General features: G+C 38.8%; 1 protein-coding gene across 1 annotated transcript; it reads right to left on the reverse strand.

Annotated features, from left to right (window-relative positions):
* Positions 1-396: 396 nt before the first annotated feature.
* LOC133634951 (uncharacterized protein C2orf72) lies at positions 397-22108 on the reverse strand. Its single transcript, XM_062027613.1, has 3 exons — positions 21336-22108; positions 16035-16136; positions 397-642 (listed from the first exon to the last, which is right to left on the reverse strand). Exons 1-3 carry the CDS (start codon positions 21982-21984, stop codon positions 569-571), a joined length of 825 nt encoding a protein of 274 aa, XP_061883597.1. The 5' UTR covers positions 21985-22108; the 3' UTR covers positions 397-568.
* Positions 22109-24648: the final 2540 nt, after the last annotated feature.

A 24648-nucleotide genomic window follows, 5' to 3' on the forward strand; every position in this document is an offset into this window, starting at 1 on the left:
CATTTCTGTCAACGAAGATTTGCTTCAGCTCGCAACACAGTCATTTTGATAGTAGGCTATTATAGCCACTTACGTCATGTGTTGCCCTCATTATAAGACTTATATACGGATTTTCATTTTTTGTGGCTCCAGCCAGATTTTTTTTTTGTATTTTTGGTCCAATATGGCTCTTTCAACGTTTTGGGTTGCCGACCCCTATTCTAGTCTAAAACAGCTGTCAAAAGCACAAATCCAAGGCACAATGTCCGGTTATTGTTTTTCTTATGATATAGGAAAAGAAGAAATGCCTGTAACCGCCAGTTGATATTGTTTTTGGAGGGCATATTATTCAAATGACATACCTCAGAGGCATAAGTTACAGTACTTTGACTCAATTGGTGATAAAATCATGTACAACAATTTTATAACAAAAAATGAAGTCCTTGGCGCTACCAAATTGTACTTTATTTACCAAAGAGACACTAAATGTCATATCTTGTGCTGTATTTCGAAGCCGAACTTCCCTACAAAGTCAAAAACGTTATTGTCCACAGCGTTGGGGCCTTGTAGTCACGTGACATCAGTGACCTCATCCAGCAGATTCCTCATTTGGCCCAGCGGACGTGGAATTGTTTTTCAAAGGAATGCTTTCCTCCACGTTGCCTGAAACAAATCAAGTCCAAAGCTGTGATTGATGTGATGACGGTTCAGACTACATTTTTACTGCAGTCCTTAAACACCACAGTTAAAACAAGTCGGACTGGCTGACTGTGTCGACATAGGACTGTATTTGTGGACATAATCCAAACCAACACAAACTATTACTTGCACATTTATTTGTGACGTACTGCTTCAGGATAATGAGGATGAGGGAAACCACCAACACAAAATCAGACGTATAATTCACAGAAATGACCCTTTTGTGCGGCACATTTTACGTACACATTATACAGAACCCAAAACCAGTTAAGTTGTCACGTCGTGTAAATGGTAAATGAAAAGAGAATGCAATGATTTGCAAATCCTTTTCAACTTATATTCAATTGAATAGACTGCAAAGACAAGATATTTCATGTTCACACTGAGAAACTTTATTTATTTTGTGCAAATAATCATTAACTTTGAATTTAATGGCAGCAACACATTGCAAAAAAAGTTGTCACAGGGGCATTTTTACCATTGTGTTACATGGCCTTTCCTTTTAACAACACTCAGTAAAGGTTTGGGAACTGACGAGACACATTTTTGAAGCTTTTCAGGTAGAATTATTTCCCATTCTTGTTTGATGTACAGCTTAAGTTGTTCAACAGTCCGGGGGTCTCCCTTGTGCTATTTTAGGCTTCATAATACGCCACACATTTTCAATGGGAGACAGGTCTGGACTACAGGCAGGCCAGTCTAGTACCCGCACTCTTTTACTACGAAGCCACGTTGATGTAACACGTGGCTTGGCATTGTCTTGCTGAAATAAGCAGGGGCGTCCATGATAACGTTGCTTGGATGGCAATGTCACGCCAAATTTCTTCCCCCTACAAACCCCCCCCCCCCCCCCCCCCCCCCCCCCATTTACTTCCGGGGCTGCGTCCAATAAAGTCACAAAGTTGCCGGGGGTCCTTAACCGGCACGCGACTGTCCTGTTTCGTGCCTGTACAAAAAAAACTAAACAATAATCGATTTCTTCAGATTCCAGCTGCTGTCGAAGACGAAGTATCCTTCCAGTGACGGGCAGTCAAAGCCGAAGTGCTATCGATCGCTGTCAATGACGTAAGAGGAAACATGACCACGGAAGTAAATAGGTGGGGGGGGGTTTATAGGGGGAAGAAATTTGGCGTGACAGCAACATATGTTGCTCCATAAGCTGTATGTACCTTTCAGCATTAATGGTGCCTTCACGGATGTGTAAGTTACCCATGTCTTGGGCACTAATACACCCCCATACCATCACACATGCTGCATTTTACACTTTGACCCTAGAACAATCCGGATGGTTCTTTTCCTCTTTGGTCCGGAGGACACGACGTCCACAGTTTCCAAAAACAATTTGAAATGTGGACTCGTCAGACCACAGAACACTTTTCCACTTTGCATCAGTCCATCTTAGATGAGCTCGGGCCCAGCGAAGCCGGCGGCGTTTCCGGGTGTTGTTGATAAATGGCTTTCGCTTTGCATAGTAGAGTTTGAACTTGCACTTACAGATGTAGCGACCAGCTGTAGTTACTGACAGTGGTTTTCTGAAGTGCGCCACACTGATGTCGCTTTTTGATGCAGTACCGCCTGAGCGATCCAAGGTCACAGGCATTCAATGTTGATTTTCAGCATTGCCGCTTACGTGCAGTGATTTCTCCAGACAACAAAGTAGCTGGTATAGACAACCTGGGTAGTAAGTTACTGAAAATGACTGCTGGTATCATATCAGTGACTGTGTGTCATATTTTTAATAGATGTTTACAAGTGGGCCTGTGTCCAAAGATATGGAAGGTGGCAAAGGTTACTCCTCTACATAAGGATACCAAATTGGCTTTCAATGAGGGTAATTCTAGACCAGGGGTCACCAACCTTTTTGAAACCAAGAGCTACTTCTTGGGTACTGATTAATGCGAAGGGCTACCAGTTTGATACACACTTAAATAAATTGCCAGAAATAGCCAATTTGCTCAATTTACCTTTAACTCTATGTTATTATTAATAATTAATTATATTTACACTTAATTGAACGGTTTAAAAGAGGAGAAAACACGGAAAAAAATGACAATTAAATTTTGAAACAGTTTATTTTCAATTTCGACTCTTTAAAATTCAAAATTCAAACAAAAAAAAGGAGAAAAACTAGCTAATTCGAATCTTTTTATGGAACATCATTAGTAATTTTTCCTGATTAAGATTAATTTTAGAATTTTGATGACATGTTTTAAATAGGTTAAAATCCAATCTACACTTTGTTAGAATACATAACAAATTGGACCAAGGTATATTGCTAACAAAGACAAATCATTATTTCTTCTAGATTTTCCAGAACAAAAATTTTAAAAGAAATTCAAAAGACTTTGAAATAAGATTTAAATTTGATTCTACAGATTTTCTACATTTGCCAGAATATTTTTTTTTGAATTTTAATCATAATAAGTTTGAAGAAATATTTCACAAATATTCTTTGTCGAAAAAACAGAAGCTAAAATGAAGAATTAAATTAAAATGTATTTATTATTCTTTACAATAAAAAAAAAAAATTTACTTGAACATTGATTTAAATTGTCAGGAAAGAAGAGGAAGGAATTTAAAAGGTAAAAAGGTATATGTGTTTAAAAATCCTAAAATAATTTTTAAGGTTGTATTTTTTCTCTAAAACTGTCTTTCTGAAAGTTATAAGAAGCAAAGGGAAAAAAAGAATGAATTTATTTAAACAAGTGAAGACCAAGTCTTTAAAATATTTTCTTGGATTTTCAAATTCTATTTGAGTTTTGTCTCTCTTAGAATTAAAAATGTCGAGCAAAGAGAGACCAGCTTTCTAGTAAATAAATAAAATTTAAAAAATAGAGGCAGCTCACTGGTAAGTGCTGCTATTTGAGCTATTTTTAGAACAGGCCAGCGGGCTACTCATCTGGTCCTTACGGGCTACCTGGTGCCCGCGGGCACCGCGTTGGTGACCCCTGTTCTAGACCAATAAGCATCCTACCTGGGTTATGTAAAATACTGGAGAAATGTGTGTATGCACAAATTCAAGCTTACTTTCAATCAAATGGGCTAGCAACTGATTGTCAACATGCATATAGAACGGGCCACTCTACGTCCACGGCTCTTATACAAATGACGGACGATTGGCTCAATGCTATAGATAATTCTATGTTGGTTGGAGCTGTGCTGTTAGATTTTAGTGCTGCATTTGACGTGATTGACCACTCTCTTTTAATTGACAAACTTAAATGTTATGGTTTTAATACTTCGGCTTTAATGTGGATACGGAGTTATTTGTCCTCAAGATCACAACAGGTGTATCTTAATGGCAGCTTGTCTAATAGCAGAAGTTTAGATTGTGGTGTTCCTGGGACCTTTATTTTTTCTATATTCACCAATGATTTACCTTGGGCTACCAAATTGGTTCTTTATGCTGATGATGCAACCTTATATCATGCAGTGTACTTAAAGGCCTACTGAAAGCCACTACTAGCGACCACGCAGTCTGATAGTTTATATATCAATGATGAAATCTTAACATTGCAACACATGCCAATACGGCCGGGTTAACTTATAAAGTGACATTTTAAATTTCCGGCTAAACTTCCGGTTGAAAACGTCTATGTATGATGACGTTTGCGCGTGACGTCAATGGTTGAACCGGAAGTATTGGGACACATTGTTTCTCAATACAAACAGCTCTGTTTTCATGGCAAAATTCCACAGTATTCTGGACATCTGTGTTGGTGAATCTTTTGCAATTTGTTTAATGAACAATGGAGACTACAAAGAAGAAAGCTGTAGGTGGGATCGGTGTATTAGCGGCTGGCTGCAGCAACACAACCAGGAGGACTTTGACTTGGATAGCAGACGCGCTAGCCGACGCTAGCCGCCGACCGCATCGATGATCGGGTGAAGTCCTTCGTCGCGCCGTCGATCGCTGGAACGCAGGTGAGCACGGGTGTTGATGAGCAGATGAGGGCTGGCGTAGGTGGAGCGCTAATGTTTTTATCATAGCTCTGACGAGGTCCCGTAGCTAAGTTAGCTTCAATGGCGTCGTTAGCAACAGCATTGCTAGGCTTCGACAGGCGGCACAGCATTAACCGTGTAGTTACATGTCCAGTGTTTGGTTCGGTGTCTCCTGATAGTAGTATTGTTGATCTTCTGTCTATCCTTCCAGTGAGGGGCTTATTTCTTTTGTTTCTATCTGCATTTAAGCATGATGCTATCACGTTAGCTCCGTAGCTAAAGTGCTTCACCGATGTATTGTTGTGGAGATAAAAGTCACTGTGAATGTCCATTTCGCGTTCTCGACTCTCATTTTCAAGAGGATATAGTATCCCAGGTGGTTTAAAATACAAATCCGTGATTCACAATAGAAAAAGCAGAGAGTGTGGAATCCAATGAGCCCTTTTACCTAAGTTACGGTCAGAGCGAAAAAAGATACGTCCTGCACTGCACTCTAGTCCTTCACTCTCACGTTTCCTCATCCACGAATCTTTCATCCTGGCTCAAATTAATGGGGTAATCGTCGCTTTCTCGGTCCGAATCGCTCTCGCTGCTGGTGTAAACAATGGGGAAATGCGAGGAGCCTTTCAACCTGTGATGTCACGCTACTTCCGCTACAGGCGAGGCTTTTTTTTATCAGCGACCAAAAGTTGCTAACTTTATCGTCGATGTTCTCTACTAAATCCTTTCAGCAAAAATATGGCAATATCGCGAAATGATCAAGTATGACACATAGAATGGATCTGCTATCCCCGTTTAAATAAAAACAATTCATTTCAGTAGGCCTTTAACATCTCAAAAACAAAAAGTATTATATTGGGGACTAGGCAAGGGTTATCTTGTGACCCAATATTGGATTTGGGGTTAGGTATTTCAATAGTTCAACAGGTCAGAAGTGCCAAGCTCCTTGGACTTGCACTCTATCCTGGTCAAAACATATCAGTGATATAGTTACCAAGATGGGAAGGGCTGTTGGTATTTCCAGGAAATGTGCTGCTTTTGTTGATCCACCTCTTCTTTGTCAGATAAGAGTTTAGTCTTTTGTCATCTGGACTATTGTTCAACAGTCTGCTGCAAGTGGTGAGATCAGTAAGCTCCAGATTGTCCAGAATAGGGCAGCAAGGCAGCTTCTGGGTTGTTCACTAAGAGCCCATCTTAACCAAATGCATGCTTCTCTTTCCTGGCTAACAGTGCAGACCAGGTTTGTCAGCTAATACTCTTATATTGTTCAAATCGGTAAACTCCTGCTCTTCTCATGGCCCAAATAGTTCACAGTAGCACAATACATAATCATAACACCAGGGCGTCCAGTGAGGGGCATTTTGTACTCCCTCGTCCAAGGAAGAATGCCTTGCGGAAATCTTTTATTTATAGATCTGTATCGCTCTGGAATAACCTGCCTCAAATTCTCACCGGCATTGAAAGTAAACAGGTTTTTAAAAGGAAAGTAATATTGGATCTGAGTCTTTAAATGAGTTTGCTTGTTGATGATTTTGTTTGGTTTTATATTGTGTAGTTATATTTATATGGTAATTATTATTCTGTGACTGTAAATTGTTTGCTTGTTTTCTTATTGATGCTTTTATCTATCTATTTTTTCTGTATTGTGTAGTTATAATTATATGCTTTTACTTGTAATTGTACTGAGTTTGTGGATTGATTGATTGATTGATTGATTGATTGATTGAGACTTTTATTAGTAGGTTGCACAGTGAAGTACATATTCCGTACAATTGACCACTAAATGGTAACACCCGAATAAGTTTTTCAACTTGTTTAAGTCGGGGTCCACTTAAATTGATTCATGATACAGATATATACTATCATATATACTATCATCATAATACAGTCATCACACAAGATAATCACATTGAATTATTTACATTATTTACAATCAGTGGACCCCGCAGGAAGACTAGTGGGTTGTTGTGGCAACCAGCTAATGGGGATCCTTAATAAAAATCAAATCAAATCAAATCAAAAATCAAATCTCCAGATTCTCTGAACCTTTTGATGATATTACGGAGTGTAGATGGTGATATCCTTAAATTCCTTGCAAAAGCTGGTTGAGAAATGTTGTTCTTAATGAATTTGCTCCCGCATTTGTTGACAAAGCGGTGACCCTCGGCCCCGTCCTTGTTTGTGAATGACTGAGCATTCCATGGAATCTACTTTTATACCCAATCATGGCACCCACCTGTTCCCAATTAGCCTGTTCACCTGTGGGATGTTCCAAATAAGTCTTTGATGAGCATTCCTCAACTTTATCAGTCTTTTTTGCCACTTGTGCCAGCTTTTTTGAAACACGTTGCAGGCATCAAATTCCAAATGAGCTAATATTTGCAAAAAATAACGTTTTCCAGTTGGAACGTTAAATATCTTGTCTTTGCAGTCTATTCAATTGAATATGAGTTGAAAAGGATTTGCAAATCATTGTATTCTCTTTTTATTTACCATTTACACAACGTGACAACTTCACTGCTTTTGGGTTTTGTATGTCACCATCTCCTTTGCACTGCACCTTTGCTAAGCATTGTTAAAGTAACAAGGTTAGGTTTGACGTTTATTTCCAACATCTGTTTACTTCCTGTTCTCAATGACACCATAGACAGAAATCCCAACTCCACGTTCCTGACGAAAGAGGAAATGTTTAAAAATTGTAAAGAAATGCAAAGCCAAGACCTCAACTGACTGCTGTGAAATCGATATAAAAGCCATAAAAACGGTTATTAAAGACATTTCCAAACTTTTAAAGCACATGTGTAAAACTCAAGGCCCGGGGACCAGATCTGGCCCGCCACATCATTGCATGTGGCCCGCCACATCATTGCATGTGGCCCGCCACATCATTGCATGTGGCCCGCGAAAGCCTGGGGAAAAATGCGTGTTAATAAAATACTTCATTTAAAACATTTTTTTTACTAAATGCAAATAATTATTTCGATTTTGACAGGAAAAAATGTGTATCTTCTAAACGTTATTGTGTGAATGCTCCAAACATTCACACACATGGTTTTCTACACCAAAATGCATCTATTTATTCAACTTCTTCTTCTTCTTCTCCAGAGTTTGGCACGCTCTACCTTCCACATTTTTCACCCAATTCAAACTGTTCCAACTTCAGACTGTTCGGCCACTTCAGGAAGCGTGGGCTTTCCCTTGACAAATTCCAAAAATTCCCAGATTTCCAGGTTTTCTGGGACATTTTTCCCATTCAAAAAGAATTGGCCATTTTTTCAAACTTCCACCATTTCCACATTTTTCAAGTGATTCAAACCATTCCACCTTCAACACATTCCACTCATCCTGGACATTCAAACTAAGTTAAAAAAAATTGTAGGAATTCCCGTTTTTTTCAAACCCTTTTTGGACACTTTTTTACTCCTTCCACATTTTTCACCGTCCAAACATTCCTTTTAATCAGGACAAAAAACGAAGTTGATTTTCGAACTGGAAAAATTCCCGGTTTTCCCGAAATTCCTTAATATCATTTCTCAATTAAAAATGTTACGACTTCAACATTTCTCGACCCATTTGAAAAATTCCAACACCAACCATTTCAACTCATTCAGACCATTCAATTTTTTTATATATACCATTTTCAAGAAAATTCCCGCATTTCCCCGAAATTCCCCAATTTTTTGGTAATTCCCAATTAAATCAATGGGACATTCTTCAAAGTTCCACAACGCCCACATTTTACATCTGATTCAAACTGTTCCAACTTCAAACTGTTCAGCCTATTCGGGAATCGTCGCCTTTTCCTTGACAAATTCCAAAAATTCCCAGATTTCCAGATTTTCTGGGACATTTTACCCATTCAAAAAGAATTGGCCATTTTTCAAACTTCCACCATTTCCACATTTTTCAAGCAATTCAAACCATTCCACCTTCAACATATTCCACTCATCCTGGACATTCAAACTATTATTTTTACAAGTTAAAAAAAATTCCAGGAATTCCCGTTTTTTCCAAACCCTTTTCTCTGGCAACTTACTCCTTCCACATTTTTCACCGTCCAAACATTCCTCTTAATCAGGACAAAAAACAAAGTTGATTTTCGAACTGGAAAAATTCCCGGTTTTCCCGAAATTCCTTAATATCATTTCTCAATTAAAAATGTTACTACTTCAACATTTCTCGACCCATTTGAAAAATTCCAACACCAACCATTTCAACTCATTCAGACCATTCAATTTTTTTATATATACCATTTTCAAGAAAATTCTCGCATTTCCCCGAAATTCCCCAATTGTTTTGGTAATTCCCAATTAAATCAATGGGACATTCTTCAAAGTTCCACAACGCCCACATTTTACATCTGATTCAAACTGTTCCAGCTTCAAACTGTTCAGCCTATTCGGGAATCGCCGCCTTTTCCTTGACAAATTCCAAAAATTCCCAGATTTCCAGATTTTCTGGGACATTTTACCCATTCAAAAAGAATTGGCCATTTTTCAAACTTCCACCATTTCCACATTTTTCAAGCGATTCAAACCATTCCACCTTCAACATATTCCACTCATCCTGGACATTCAAACTATTATTTTTACAAGTTAAAAAAAATTCCAGGAATTCCCGTTTTTTCAAACCCTTTTTGGACACTTTTTTACTCCTTCCACATTTTTCACCGTCCAAACATTCCTCTTAATCAGGACAAAAAACAAAGTTGTTTTTCGAACTGGAAAAATTCCAGGTTTTCCCGAAATTCCAGGAATTCCTTAATATCATTTCTCAATTAAAAATGTTACTACTTCAACATTTCTCGACCGATTTGAAAAATTCCAAAACCAACCATTTCAACTCATTCAGACCATTCAAGTTTTTTTTTTTTTACCATTTTCAAGAAAATTCCGGCATTTCAAGAAATTTTCAAATTTTTTGGTAATTCCTAATTAAATCAATGGGACAAAGTCCCACAACAAAGTTCCACAACGCCCACATTTTACATCTGATTCAAACTGTTCCAACTTCAAACTGTTCAGCCTATCCGGGCATCACGGGATTTCCCTTGACAAATTCCAAAAATTCCCAGATTTCCTGGGACATTTTCCCCATTCAAAAAGAATTGGCCATTTTTTCAAACTTCCACCATTTCCACATTTTTCAAGCGATTCAAATCATTCCACCTTCAACATATTCCACTCATCCTGGACATTCAAACTAAGTTCAAAAAAATTGTAGGAATTCCCGTTTTTTTCAAACCCTTTTTGGACACTTTTTTACTCCTTCCACATTTTTCACCGTCCAAACATTCCTTTTAATCTGGACAAAAAACGAAGTTGATTTTCGAACTGGAAAAATTCCCGGTTTTCCCGAAATTCCTTAATATAATTTCTCAATTAAAAATGTTACGACTTCAACATTTCTCGACCGATTTGAAAAATTCCAACACCAACCATTTCAACTCATTCAGACCATTCAATTTTTTTATATATACCATTTTCAAGAAAATTCCCGCATTTCCCCGAAATTCCCCAATTTTTTGGTAATTCCCAATTAAATCAATGGGACATTCTTCAAAGTTCCACAACGCCCACATTTTACATCTGATTCAAACTGTTCCAACTTCAAACTGTTCAGCCTATTCGGGAATCGCCGCCTTTTCCTTGACAAATTCCAAAAATTCCCAGATTTCCAGATTTTCTGGGACATTTTACCCATTCAAAAAGAATTGGCCATTTTTCAAACTTCCACCATTTCCACATTTTTCAAGCAATTCAAACCATTCCACCTTCAACATATTCCACTCATCCTGGACATTCAAACTATTATTTTTACAAGTTAAAAAAAATTCCAGGAATTCCCGTTTTTTCCAAACCCTTTTCTCTGGCAACTTACTCCTTCCACATTTTTCACCGTCCAAACATTCCTCTTAATCAGGACAAAAAACAAAGTTGATTTTCGAACTGGAAAAATTCCCGGTTTTCCCGAAATTCCTTAATATCATTTCTCAATTAAAAATGTTACTACTTCAACATTTCTCGACCCATTTGAAAAATTCCAACACCAACCATTTCAACTCATTCAGACCATTCAATTTTTTTATATATACCATTTTCAAGAAAATTCTCGCATTTCCCCGAAATTCCCCAATTGTTTTGGTAATTCCCAATTAAATCAATGGGACATTCTTCAAAGTTCCACAACGCCCACATTTTACATCTGATTCAAACTGTTCCAGCTTCAAACTGTTCAGCCTATTCGGGAATCGCCGCCTTTTCCTTGACAAATTCCAAAAATTCCCAGATTTCCAGATTTTCTGGGACATTTTACCCATTCAAAAAGAATTGGCCATTTTTCAAACTTCCACCATTTCCACATTTTTCAAGCGATTCAAACCATTCCACCTTCAACATATTCCACTCATCCTGGACATTCAAACTATTATTTTTACAAGTTAAAAAAAATTCCAGGAATTCCCGTTTTTTCAAACCCTTTTTGGACACTTTTTTACTCCTTCCACATTTTTCACCGTCCAAACATTCCTCTTAATCAGGACAAAAAACAAAGTTGTTTTTCGAACTGGAAAAATTCCAGGTTTTCCCGAAATTCCAGGAATTCCTTAATATCATTTCTCAATTAAAAATGTTACTACTTCAACATTTCTCGACCGATTTGAAAAATTCCAAAACCAACCATTTCAACTCATTCAGACCATTCAAGTTTTTTTTTTTTTACCATTTTCAAGAAAATTCCGGCATTTCAAGAAATTTTCAAATTTTTTGGTAATTCCTAATTAAATCAATGGGACAAAGTCCCACAACAAAGTTCCACAACGCCCACATTTTACATCTGATTCAAACTGTTCCAACTTCAAACTGTTCAGCCTATCCGGGCATCACGGGATTTCCCTTGACAAATTCCAAAAATTCCCAGATTTCCTGGGACATTTTCCCCATTCAAAAAGAATTGGCCATTTTTTCAAACTTCCACCATTTCCACATTTTTCAAGTGATTCAAACCATTCCACCTTCAACACATTCCACTCATCCTGGACATTCAAACTAAGTTCAAAAAAATTGTAGGAATTCCCGTTTTTTTCAAACCCTTTTTGGACACTTTTTTACTCCTTCCACATTTTTCACCGTCCAAACATTCCTTTTAATCTGGACAAAAAACGAAGTTGATTTTCGAACTGGAAAAATTCCCGGTTTTCCCGAAATTCCTTAATATAATTTCTCAATTAAAAATGTTACGACTTCAACATTTCTCGACCGATTTGAAAAATTCCAACACCAACCATTTCAACTCATTCAGACCATTCAATTTTTTTATATATACCATTTTCAAGAAAATTCCCGCATTTCCCCGAAATTCCCCAATTTTTTGGTAATTCCCAATTAAATCAATGGGACATTCTTCAAAGTTCCACAACGCCCACATTTTACATCTGATTCAAACTGTTCCAACTTCAAACTGTTCAGCCTATTCGGGAATCGCCGCCTTTTCCTTGACAAATTCCAAAAATTCCCAGATTTCCAGATTTTCTGGGACATTTTACCCATTCAAAAAGAATTGGCCATTTTTCAAACTTCCACCATTTCCACATTTTTCAAGCAATTCAAACCATTCCACCTTCAACATATTCCACTCATCCTGGACATTCAAACTATTATTTTTACAAGTTAAAAAAAATTCCAGGAATTCACGTTTTTTCAAACCCTTTTTGGACACTTTTTTACTCCTTCCACATTTTTCACCGTCCAAACATTCCTCTTAATCAGGACAAAAAACAAAGTTGTTTTTCGAACTGGAAAAATTCCAGGTTTTCCCGAAATTTCAGGAATTCCTTAATACCATTTCTCAATTAAAAATGTTACTACTTCAACATTTCTCGACCGATTTGAAAAAATTCCAACACCAACCATTTCAACTCATTCAGACCATTCAAGTGTTTGTTTTTTTTACCATTTTTTACCAGCATTTCAAGAAATTTTCCAATTTTTTGGTAATTCCTAATTAAATCAATGGGACAAAGTCCCACAACAAAGTTCCACAACGCCCACATTTTACATCTGATTCAAACTGTTCAGCCTATTCAGGAATCGCAGGCTTTCCCTTGACAAATTCCAAAAATTCCCAGATTTCCAGGTTTTCTGGGACATTTTCCCCATTCAAAAAGAATTGGCCATTTTTTCAAACTTCCACCATTTCCACATTTTTCAAGCGATTCAAACCATTCAGGACAAAAAACAAAGTTGTTTTTCGAACTGGAAAAATTCCCGGTTTTCCCAAAATTCCAGGAATTCCTTAATATCATTTCTCAATTAAAAATGTTACTACTTCAACATTTCTCGACCGATTTGAAAAATTCCAACACCAACCATTTCAACTCATTCAGACCATTCAAGTTTTTGTTTTTTTACCATTTTCAAGAAAATTCCGGCATTTCACGAAATTTTCAAATTTTTTGGTAATTCCCAATTAAATCAATGAGACAAAGTCCCACAACGCCCACATTTTACATCTGATTCAAACTGTTCCAACTTCAAACTGTTCAGCCTATTCGGGAATCGCGGGATTTCCCTTGACAAATTCCAAAAATTCCCAGATTTCCTGGGACATTTTCCCCATTCAAAAAGAATTGGCCATTTTTCAAACTTCCACCATTTCCACATTTTCAAGCGATTCAAACCATTCCACCTTCAACATATTCCACTCATCCTGGACATTCAAACTATTATTTTTCCAAGTTCAAAAAAATTCCAGGAATTCACGTTTTTTTCAAACCCTTTTTGGACACTTTTTTACTCCTTCCACATTTTTCACCGTCCAAACATTCCTCTTAATCAGGACAAAAAACAAAGTTGTTTTTCGAACTGGAAAAATTCCCGGTTTTCCCGAAATTTTAGGAATTCCTTAATACCATTTCTCAATTAAAAATGTTACTACTTCAACATTTCTCGACAGATTTGAAAAATTCCAACACCAACCATTTCAACTCATTCAGACAATTCAATTTTTTTTTTTTTTTTTACCATTTTCAAAAAAATTCCCGCATTTCCCGAAATTCCCCAATTTTTGGGTAATTCCCAATTAAATAAATGGGACATTCTTCAAAGTTCCATAACGCCCACATTTTTCATCTGATTCAAACTGTTCCAACCTCAAAATATTAATTCAGCCTGTTCAGGAATTGTGTGCTCTACTTCAACAATTATAAAAAAAATTCCAGGATTTCAGTGGAACTTCTGCATTGGAGCATTCACACGCAATTCCTTCACGATTTGCCTCATCTAGTTATCTAATCATGCATAATATTACATTATTATCTAGTGTATTACAAAAATAGGTTTGTAAAGATAACACAGTGTTTCCCATAAACTGCCAAGATACCTGTGGCGGTGGGGGCGTGGCTATGGGCGTGGTCACCATGACATCATCGCGTAATTTGCATAATTTACTACAATGATTTGATTTTCTCTAAAAAGGCTCAAAAAATGTATACTTACTAATTAATAATAACAGTTTTCTTTTAAACGTCCATCCATCCATCCATTTTACAATATAATTACAACACTTTATGTACATATTTATATACAGATTTGAACAATAAGTTATTCACTGAAATATATTTATTAATTGTGGTTCTTACAAAAAATATATCTTATAAAATATAAAAGCTAAAATGTCTCAAAGCTCTGCCCCTTTAATTAGTGCATACTAAATAATTTAACTTTAGCCTACTACTACAACCATATTATTTACCAGCAACATAAAGTGAAACAGAGGCAGAGGTGTCCTGCCACAGTCAGTAACAAATAAACAGAAAACAGTAGTGGTGGTAGATAGACACAGAGCTTCATCAAACATCTGATCCACTGAACAAAGAGCTCCAAAAATCTTGAACTTTAGACTGCCATCAGTTTTACTCCCTACACTTAACCATGTGTTTCCTACTGCCTGCACACTTTGCACCCTTTGTTATATACGCATGTTGTGTTTCTAATAGAAATACATTTAATAAAGTCAAATACAAATAAGGCAACAAGAGAAGTATCCTACACTTCTCTTTTGTAAAGTATATCTGAACAGCCGATATGGGCATCTACATCAACTATATGATTTGCCTGAGAAGCTGGACAGGACAAAAAAAAATAAAAAATAAAAAATAATAATAATATTTTTATTTTTATTTTTATTTTTTATTTTTTTTTGGTATTTGTGGCGGACGTAATTTTTTCGTGGCGGGCCGCCACAAATAAATGAATGTGTGGGAAACCCTGTAACATTAATTTGTACAAGAAAAAATGTAATTATCGAGGGCATGGGCAATGTTGTAATAATATGAGGTGATTACTGGCACACATTGATATCAATGCTGTCAAATGATATATATATACGTATTTATGATATACGTATATAAATATGTAAAAAAAATATAATAAAAAAAAATAAAGTGTCGTTGCTCATTTAGTTTTTTTCCGTTTTTTATTCTACATTGTTTTCATTTGGTCATAATGGCTGTTAAGGCTATAGCACTGTATTGGATCAGGCATGCTCTTGTTTTTTTGCATATTTCAAATAAAAATATATCAAATCAAATCAAATATATATATATTTTTTAAAATCTGATCAATTTAAATTTTGAGTAATCACAGGTTATTGCCCGCATACATCATTTTAATTCATTTGAAAAAAGCGGACCTCTGAAGGCAAACTAAAATAATCAGATGAGAGTGCGGAAATACGACCACATCACACCCGGTTCTCAAATCCCTTCACTGGCTTCCTGTTCCACTCAGGGTTGAATACAAAGTCTCCCTACTAACCCACCAGTGCCTAAGCTCCTCCAAACTCAGAGGACAAAGCTCCGAACCATGGGAGACCGGGCTTTCGGCTCCGCCACTCCCAGTCTGTGGAACGCTCTCCCTGACCACATGAGTGCACCACAGACTGTGAATGTTAAAAGGCTTAAAAAAACATATTTTTTTAAAAAAAGCCTTTTGTTAGATTTATGTGTGCTCGTTGTAGCTATAAGGCTGTTCTAGTTTTATTTTATTTTACTATTTATCTTACTCGTTGCCCATCCATCCATTTTCTACTGCTTGTCCCTTTTGGGGCAGCTATTTGTTGTTCTAGCTTTGTTTTTGTTTTTTTAAATGCACTGTAGCACTTTGAGATTGTTTGTTCAATGTAAAGTGCTTTTACAAATAAAATATATTATTGTTATTATTATTAAGAAAGCTGTGCCAAGCTTGTGGCATTGTGTTCAAAAAGATGAGGCTGGAATTGATGCCAAGTGTATGTGTGTGTGTGTGTGTGTGTGTGTGTGTGTGTGTGTGTGTGTGTGTGTGTGTGTGTGTGTGTGTGTGTTACACAATGTGCAAGTGGTTGTTGAGTTGAAGTCATTGGGACTTGTAATGGCTAACCTCTCTGTGTGCTGCTTGAAGACGTGTTGTGTGCTCCTCCACTGGGCCTGAACCAACACAGGAAGGGTTGTAGAAGTGGGTTCCTGCTCCTGCTGGAAAAATCTGGAAGGCAAGAAAAGGAGTTTGAAACAAGTTGGCAGCTAATCCAGAGTTTGAAACAAATTGGCAGCTAATCACGAGTTTCAAAACAAATTGGCAGCTAATCACAAATTTGAAACAAGTTGTCAGCTAATCAAGAGTTTGAAACATATTGGCAGCTAATCCCGAGTTTGAAACAAATTGGCAGCTAATCACGAGTTTCAAAACAAATTGGCAGCTAATCACAAATTTGAAACAAGTTGTCAGCTAATCAAGAGTTTGAAACAAATTGGCAGCTAATCCAGAGTTTGAAACAAATTGGCAGCTAATCCCGAGTTTGAAACAAATTGGCAGCTAATCACGAGTTTCAAAACAAATTGGCAGCTAATCACAAATTTGAAACAAGTTGTCAGCTAATCCCGAGTTTGAAACAAGTTGGCAGCTAATCACGAGTTTGAAACAAATTGGCAGCTAATCCCGAGTTTGAAACAAGTTGGCAGGTAATCCCGAGTTTAAAACAAGTTGGCAGCTAATCACGAGTTTGAAACAAGTTGGCAGCTAATCACGAGTTTGGAACAAGTTGGCAGGTAATCCCGAGTTTAAAACAAGTTGGCAGCTAATCACGAGTTTGAAACAAGTTGGCAGCTAATCACGAGTTTGGAACAAATTGGCAGCTAATCCCGAGTTTGAAACAAATTGGCAGCTAATCACGAGTTTGAAACAAGTTGGCAGCTAATCACGAGTTTGAAACAAGTTGTCAGCTAATCACGAGTTTGAAACAAGTTGGCAGGTAATCCCGAGTTTAAAACAAGTTGGCAGCTAATCACGAGTTTGAAACAAGTTGGCAGCTAATCACGAGTTTGAAACAAGTTAGCAGCTAATCACGAGTTTGAAACAAGTTAGCAGCTAATCACGAGTTTGAAACAAGTTGGCAGCTAATCCAGAGTTTGAAACAAATTGGCAGGGAATCCAGAGTTTGAAACAAGTTGTCAGATAATCACGAGTTTAAAACAAGTTGGTGGCTAATCCAGAGTTTGAAACAAATTGGCAGCTAATCACGAGTTTGAAACAAATTGGCAGCTAATCTAGAGTTTGAAACAAATTGGCAGCTAATCACGAGTTTGAAAAAAATTGGCAGCTAATCCAGAGTTTGAAACAAATTGGGAGCTAATCCAGAATTTGAAACAAGTCGGCAGCTAATCCAGAGTTTGAAACAAGTTGGCAGCTAATCCAGAATTTGAAACAAATTGGCAGCTAATCACGAGTTTGAAACAAATCAGCAGCTAATCCAGAGTTTGAAACAAATTGGCAGCTAATCCAGAGTTTCAAACAAATTGGCAGCTAATCCAGAATTTGAAACAAATTGGCAGCTAATCACGAGTTTGAAACAAGTCAGCAGCTAATCCAGAGTTTGAAACAAATTGGCAGCTAATCCAGAGTTTCAAACAAGTTGGCAGCTTGCTTCTTGTTTGGTATGAGACAGCTAGGCGATGTTGCTCAGCCGCTGCAGCCAACTCACTGTGTCAGGGCTCAGATTATCCAGATTATTGTCCAGGTCATTGGGGTGGGGGAAAGGTGGGGCACTCGTGGATGATGTGGTGGGCGGTCTGTTCCTCGGCTCCGCATGGGCAGGCTGCTGATGGCCGCAGACCCCAGCGGTGCATGTTGGCGTTGAATCGGCAAACACTCGTCCGTATCCGGTTTAGTGTTGACCAGTTCTTGCGAGGAAGGTCAGCGCCCGGTGGTAGGCTTGTATTTGGGTTGACTGAGAGTTGAGGGGGTCGGGGGGGTCTCCTGCCAGTTGGTTCTCCATGCTTCAAGTGTGTTGAATTTGGGTCCACCAAGAGTTGCTGGGTGGAGGGAGGACGGGCGCCGGGAGAGTAGGTGTTGACGACCAACGTCTCGGGAGTCTGCTACAAGTTTGGGCAGGAAATGGTTTGGATCCTGCGAGGCCTTACTTACAAGTCTGTGTGTGTGGTTTTCTCTGCGTAGGGCAGCTAGTGCGATACCAGATAGTACCAGGAGGAACTCTGTTGGGGTGGGTTTCAGGCAGCCGGTGACAATCCTCATGGTCTTGTTGAGGGTGATGTCGAGTTTCTTGGCATGTGCGCTGCGGCACCATGCAGGGGAGGCATATTCTGCCGTGCTGTACACCAGAGCAAGGTTGCCGGTTATTAAGGTGGAGGCGCTTGCTCCCCAAGACGAGCCTGCTAGTCGGTGTAGGAGGTTATTCCTGGAGGAGACTTTGGCACGCAATGATTCAAGGTGTTGTTTATACGTCAGCTGCCTATCCAGTTTCACTCCGAGATATGTAGGAGTTGGGTTGTGCGGCAGGGGTGACCCGTTGACGTTAACTGTGAGTTGGTGTTGAGGTGGAAAGCTGTGGAGGTTGTTTTTGCAACACTCAGTTTAAGTCTCCGTGTTTTCAGGTACCCTGCGATTTGTGACATGTCTGAGGTTAGGGTCTCCTCTACTGTTGACCAGTTTCTGTCTGAATTTAAGAGGGCGAGATCATTTACGTATTGGGTCTGCCTTGATGTTGTGGGGGGAAGATCGCTGATGTATAGGTTGAAGAGCAATGAGGCCAGTACTGATCCCTAGGGAACTCCATTTTTGAGGCGCAGAGGGCGGCTTTCCTGTCCATCGCTTGTCTTCGGTATGAATTTGCGGTTGGAGAGGATAGCACATATGAACCGTACTAGATGGCGGTCTGGAACACTCCGGAGGAGCTTCGAGATAAAGCCCTGGTGCCAAACGGTGCCATAAGCCACGATGAGGTCCACCAGAACAACGCCCGCTTTGTGACGTTTTTCAAAGCTGTCTTCGATGTCGTTCGTCAGCTTTACGATCTGGTGGACGGTGCTGCATCCGCGGCAGAATCCTGCTTGTTGGTCGGGTAGTTGGGGGTCTATGGTGGGGTCCAGGCGGACCAGTAGGAGTCGCTCCAGGACTTCGGATGGGACGCAGAGAAGTGAGATTGGGCGAAAGTTCTTAGGGTGGTCCGTTGGTTTGTTGGGTTTGGGTAGGGCAATGATTGTTGCCCTTCGCCAGATCTTGGGTATTGCTAGCCTGTTGAGGCAGGAAGAATAAAACTCCTTGAGCCTGTTCTGACATTTTTGGCCACAGTGTAGCAAGAATTCTGGTGAGATGTTTCCCGCTTTACAGTTGTCCGATGGCAGTGGAGAGCGCTTCAGATGTGAAGGGTGTTGACATGTGGTCGTCTGCTCCTTTGGCTTGCCAGAGGTTTGTGGTTTCTTGCTTGACGGAACGAGTGTGGTCTTTTGCAGTGTCCGTGAATCGGCCATTACCAAGAAGTTGTTCAGCAATTGAATTGGCTGATACAGGGCATTGTGCTGGTCTGGAGCTTCTGCCTGGGAGTTGGCAGCTAATCACAAGTTTGTAATAAATTGGGAGCTAATCACGAGCTTGAAACAAGTTGGCAGCTAATCCAGAGTTTGAAACAAGTTGGCAGCTAATCACGAGTTTGAAACAAGTTGGCAGCTAATCACAAGTTTGTAATAAATTGGGAGCTAATCACGAGTTTGAAACAGGTTGGCAGCTACTCCAGAGTTTGAAACAGGTTGGCAGCTAATCACGAGTTTGAAACAAGTTGTCAGCTAACCACGAGTGCTTTCTCTTTTCATGAATGCTCCTTTTGTCAGGCAGCCAGGATAAAAATAAGCTTTTGTCTGGTGAAGGTCATGCACTGACCTCCTTTCTTCTAATCACACACTAATTAGCAACTTCTTCTTCACTGCATTCCAGCAGCTCAAAACTTCTCACCAAAGATCTGTGTGAAATGTGTCTTTCTCTTATCTATTCCAAAGATCTTAACTTAAGTGTTTAGACGACTATTATAAAAGTTGTTTTTAAGATCATTTAGTCAAAACCACTTAAGTGTTTAGAGAACTATTATATAAGTTGTAACCCCGAGGACGAGCTTCTAAAATAAAATAAACTACTAATGAAATCAAATAAACTACTAATAAAATCAAACAAACTACTAATGAAATCAAATAAACTACTAATAAAATCAAACAAACTACTAATAAAATCAAATAAACTACTAATAAAATCAGATAAACTACTAAAAAATCAAATAAACTACGTACAAAATCAAATAAACTACTAATAAAATCAGATAACTACTAAAAAATTAAATAAACTAATACAATCCAATAAACTACTAATAAAATCCAATAAACCACTAATAAAATCAAATAAAATACTAATCAAATCAAACAAACTACTAATACAATCCAATGAACTACTAATACAATCCATCCATCCAATAAACTACTAATAAAATCCAATAAACTACTAAAACAATCAAACAAACTACTAATACAATCCAATAAACAACTAATACAAACAAACAAACTACTGATACAATCCAATAAACTACTAATGAAATCCAATAAACTACTAATAAAATCAAACTACTAATACAATCAAATAAACAACTAATAAAATCAAAAAAACTACAAATAAAATCCAATAAACTACTAATAAAATCAAATAAATACCAACCCAGAGGACAAGCGTGTGGGGGGTAGTTGCCCCGAAGACGAGCTCCTAAAATCTAATAAAATCAAATAAACTACTAAAACAATCAAACAAACAAACTACTAAGACAAATAAAAAAAACTACTAATAAAATCAAACCAACTATTAATAAAAAATCAAACCAACTACTAATAAAAATCAAACAAACTACTAATAAAAATCGAACAAACTACTAATAAAATCCAATAAACTACAAATAAAATAAAACTACAACACATCTAACAAACTACAAATAAAATCAAATAAACTACTAATAAAATCAGATAAACTACTAATAAAATCCAATACATGTTCTAATAAAGTCCAATAAACTACTAATAAAATCCAATAAACTACTAATGAAATCAAACAAACTACTTATAAAATCAAACAAACTACTAATAAAATCCAATAAACTACTAATACAATCAAATAAACAACTAATAAAATCAAAACAACTATGAATAAAATCCATTAAACTACTAATAAAATCAAACAAACTACTAATAAAATCAAATACAATACCAATACAATCAAATAAACTTATAATAAAATCCAATAAACTACTAATAAAATCAAATAAAGAGCAACCCCGAGGACCAGCTCCTAGGAGCGGCCCTGCATGTGTGGGGGGGGCAACCCCGAGGACCAGCTCCTAGGAGCGGCCGTGGCTCGCACCTGCAGCGGGAGAAGAGCGGACGACTGCGCAGAAGTGACTCTTGACGAGGCGGAGGCTGCTGGGCGCGCTGGGGACGAAGGAGCCGGCCCAGATAGTCTCGGGTGCGTGTTTGCGGAACACGCTGCGGAGGAGCAAGTCCAGGAGCTCCACACACTTTTGGGTCTCGGCGCACGGCGCTTTGGTGCGCACTAATCCGATGAGAGCCGGCAATGCGCTCCCGGCTCGTTTGGTGCGTGCGCGGACATCCTTGAGGATCTCCTTCAAGCGCACCTGCTGCCGGTCACAGCTGATGAACGACTGCCGGAAGAGGAACATGATGGTCGGGAAGTCGATGGTCCTGCTCAGGCTGGAGCTGCTCGCCCGTCTCCGAGCCGTCTTTCCCCGCCTCTTAGCTCCCACATCCCCGGGCTCGTCTTGCCGACCGTCGCTGCTGCTGTTGTTAGCGGCGCAGAGGTGCCGCCCTTCGGCCACGGCGAGGCACTTTCCTCCCTGGAACAACACGCGGATGAACTCCTGCAGGACGTCCTCGTCCTTGTCGCCCGCTTCCGCCCGGCTCTGGATGACGTCACTCACCAGATAAATCCCATGCCTGCCGCCAATCAGAGCGAGCGTCTTCTCAAAGTCGCTTTCCGTCTCGGCTTCCGTCATGGCTGCCAGGATACTTCTGCCAAAGCGCCAAATAAAAGTCCCCAAGCGCCAAATAAAAAAAGTCCCAAAGCGCCAAAGAAAAGTCGCCAGGCTGACACGTTCACGGTTGTCAGTGGCAGGCACTGTGGGCGGGGCTAAGGCGCCGTGGGGGTTCGGGGTCCTTTTTAATTGGCCACCTCTCCTGGTAGGCGTGGCCAACATCGGGGCATGTCAAGTGGGGGCGGCGACAAATCATAGAAGACTTTTAAAGAAATGCTCTTTATTTCTATCTATTGAATTAGTTGTATTATTATTATTATTATTATTATTATTATTATTTTGATGTTGAAAAAAGTACTTTTGTACATCTGTTGGGGCGGGGGTCCCCAACCTTTTTTTCCGCCAGGGCCCGGTTTAATGTATGCATTATTTTCACGGACCTGCTTTCCACAAGTGGGGGAAAAAAAACAGTAAAAAAAATGAGAATGAAAAATCCATTCATCCATCTATTTTCTACCACTTGTCCCTTCTGGGGTCGCGGGGGGTGCTGGAGCCTATCTCAGCTGCAACTCGCCATAACTCTGGAGTAGTGTGTGCCCTGAGCGTGTGTACAAATGGTCCCCAACACGTTGATGGCATGTACTATATAGCAGTGTTTCTTAACCATAGAGCGCCCCCTAGAATGTAATATGTGTTTTTCAGCTGTGGTTCGTGGCGGTACTTAGTTGTGATACACTTTTCCACCACTTGTGGCAGTAACGACAACATAAAACAAACACTGGCGCTAATGTCATTGAGAAATTTCTTAAGCGCAAAAAATACGACTAAAGTGGTGCAGCAGCTTTTTCATTTGCACTTTAATTGTATTGACAGTTTAGTTAAGAAACATATTTATTATTACTTTATTTTAACGCAACATAATACATATTGTATGTAAATATTTATTTTTCTAATTAGCCTGACCTAAGCCTGAGGTTTATTTGTTAAATTATTAGTAAAATATTTGTGATTAACACATGCTATTATATGATTTTACAAAAGGTAGTAAACTGTAAGTAGGGTCGATATTTAATTGAATTAATTAACACTAATTCAGTGTTAATATTGGAGTGGTCCCCGGGTCCCTCTGTAGTGGAAAAGTTGGATCCTGGTCAAACAGTTTAAGAACCCCTGTTCTATACAATCACCCTGCAGATGGAAATTAGCCTTTGGCTACAATCTGGCGCATTAATATTTTATATGATCATTAATGTGCATTAATGTGTCAAGACGTGGTTTTCGCTTACTGCGGGGTCATTCTCCCAGGAAGGCAAACGGACGACTCCGGACAGGACTTGCAGGTAGGAACATGATTTAATTTTAAGAAGCACTCAACGAGGTACAAAACAGAAAACAACCCGAAGGCCTACGTGCCTATCGCATGCGGAAGCTAAGGCAAAAATGTAAGACATGAAACTATAGACATGAACCTCACGAAACTGTGGCATGAAACAAACACGAAACTGTGGCATGAAACAAACACGAAACTGTGGCATGAAACAACTAGCATTAACTATGGCATAGAACAAACACGGAACTGTGGCATGAAACAACTAGCATTAACTATGGCATAGAACAAACACGGAACTGTGGCATGAAACAACTAGCATTAACTATGGCATGGAACAAACACGGAACTGTGGCATGAAACGACTAGCATTAACTATGGCATGGAACAAACACGGAACTGTGGCATGAAACAACTAGCATTAACTATGGCATAGAACAAACAGGGAACTGTGGCATGAAACAACTAGCATTAACTATGGCATGGAACAAACACGGAACTGTGGCATGAAACAAACACGAAACTGTGGCATGAAACAACTAGCATTAACTATGGCATAGAACAAACACAGAACTGTGGCATGAAACAACTAGCATTAACTATGGCATGGAACAAACACGGAACTGTGGCATGAAACAACTAGCATTAACTATGGCATGGAACAAACACGGAACTGTGGCATGAAACAACTAGCATTAACTATGGCATAGAACAAACACGGAACTGTGGCATGAAACAACTAGCATTAACTATGGCATAGAACAAACACGGAACTGTGGCATGAAACAACTAGCATTAACTATGGCATAGAACAAACAGGGAACTGTGGCATGAAACCAATACGAAACTGTGGCGTGAAACAACTAAGACTTAGGTCGTCCAGGCATGAGGCAAACAACTAATGACGCCAGGCCGACTGACTGGCAAAGGCAGGCTTAAATAGTCCTCTGATTAGAAGCAGGTGCGCGTCCCGAACACCAGAGGCAGGTGAAAATCATAAGTAGCCATGGTAAGTAAAACAAATTCAGGTGTCAAACAGGAACTAAAATAGTCCAAAACTAACAGAACATAACAAAAACATGATCTGGACCATAATGTACTATAACAAATAGCGACTAACATAGTAATATGCATCTATTAAGAAGTTATTGCTGTGTTTAGTGGGACAGGTGAAAGTTAACTTGGAGGAAATGCGGTAGTTTATCAATTAATTAATGTTTCTGCGGGGCCCGGTAGCAAATGCGTTACGGACCGGTACCGGTGGTTGGGGATGACTGTGTTAGGGTACAAAGAAATATTTCTTAGTTTGACATTTTCAGTATTACTGAAAGTTTTTGTGATTTCTGCCTTAAATGAAT

Source organism: Entelurus aequoreus, linkage group LG19, assembly GCF_033978785.1.
Source record: "Entelurus aequoreus isolate RoL-2023_Sb linkage group LG19, RoL_Eaeq_v1.1, whole genome shotgun sequence".
Lineage (NCBI taxonomy): Eukaryota > Metazoa > Chordata > Actinopteri > Syngnathiformes > Syngnathidae > Entelurus > Entelurus aequoreus.

Bases quoted from the DNA above. Each gene is read 5' to 3' on its own strand.
- LOC133634951 (XM_062027613.1), bottom strand. From the start codon at position 21,984: ATGACGGAAGCCGAGACGGAAAGCGACTTTGAGAAGACGCTCGCTCTG. The intron at 16,137-21,335 runs GTGCGAGCCACG...CTTGCCTTCCAG, and splicing joins CCGCTCTTCTCCCGCTGCAG to ATTTTTCCAGCAGGAGCAGG. The intron at 643-16,034 runs GTTAGCCATTAC...GATTTGTTTCAG, and splicing joins TTCAAGCAGCACACAGAGAG to GCAACGTGGAGGAAAGCATT.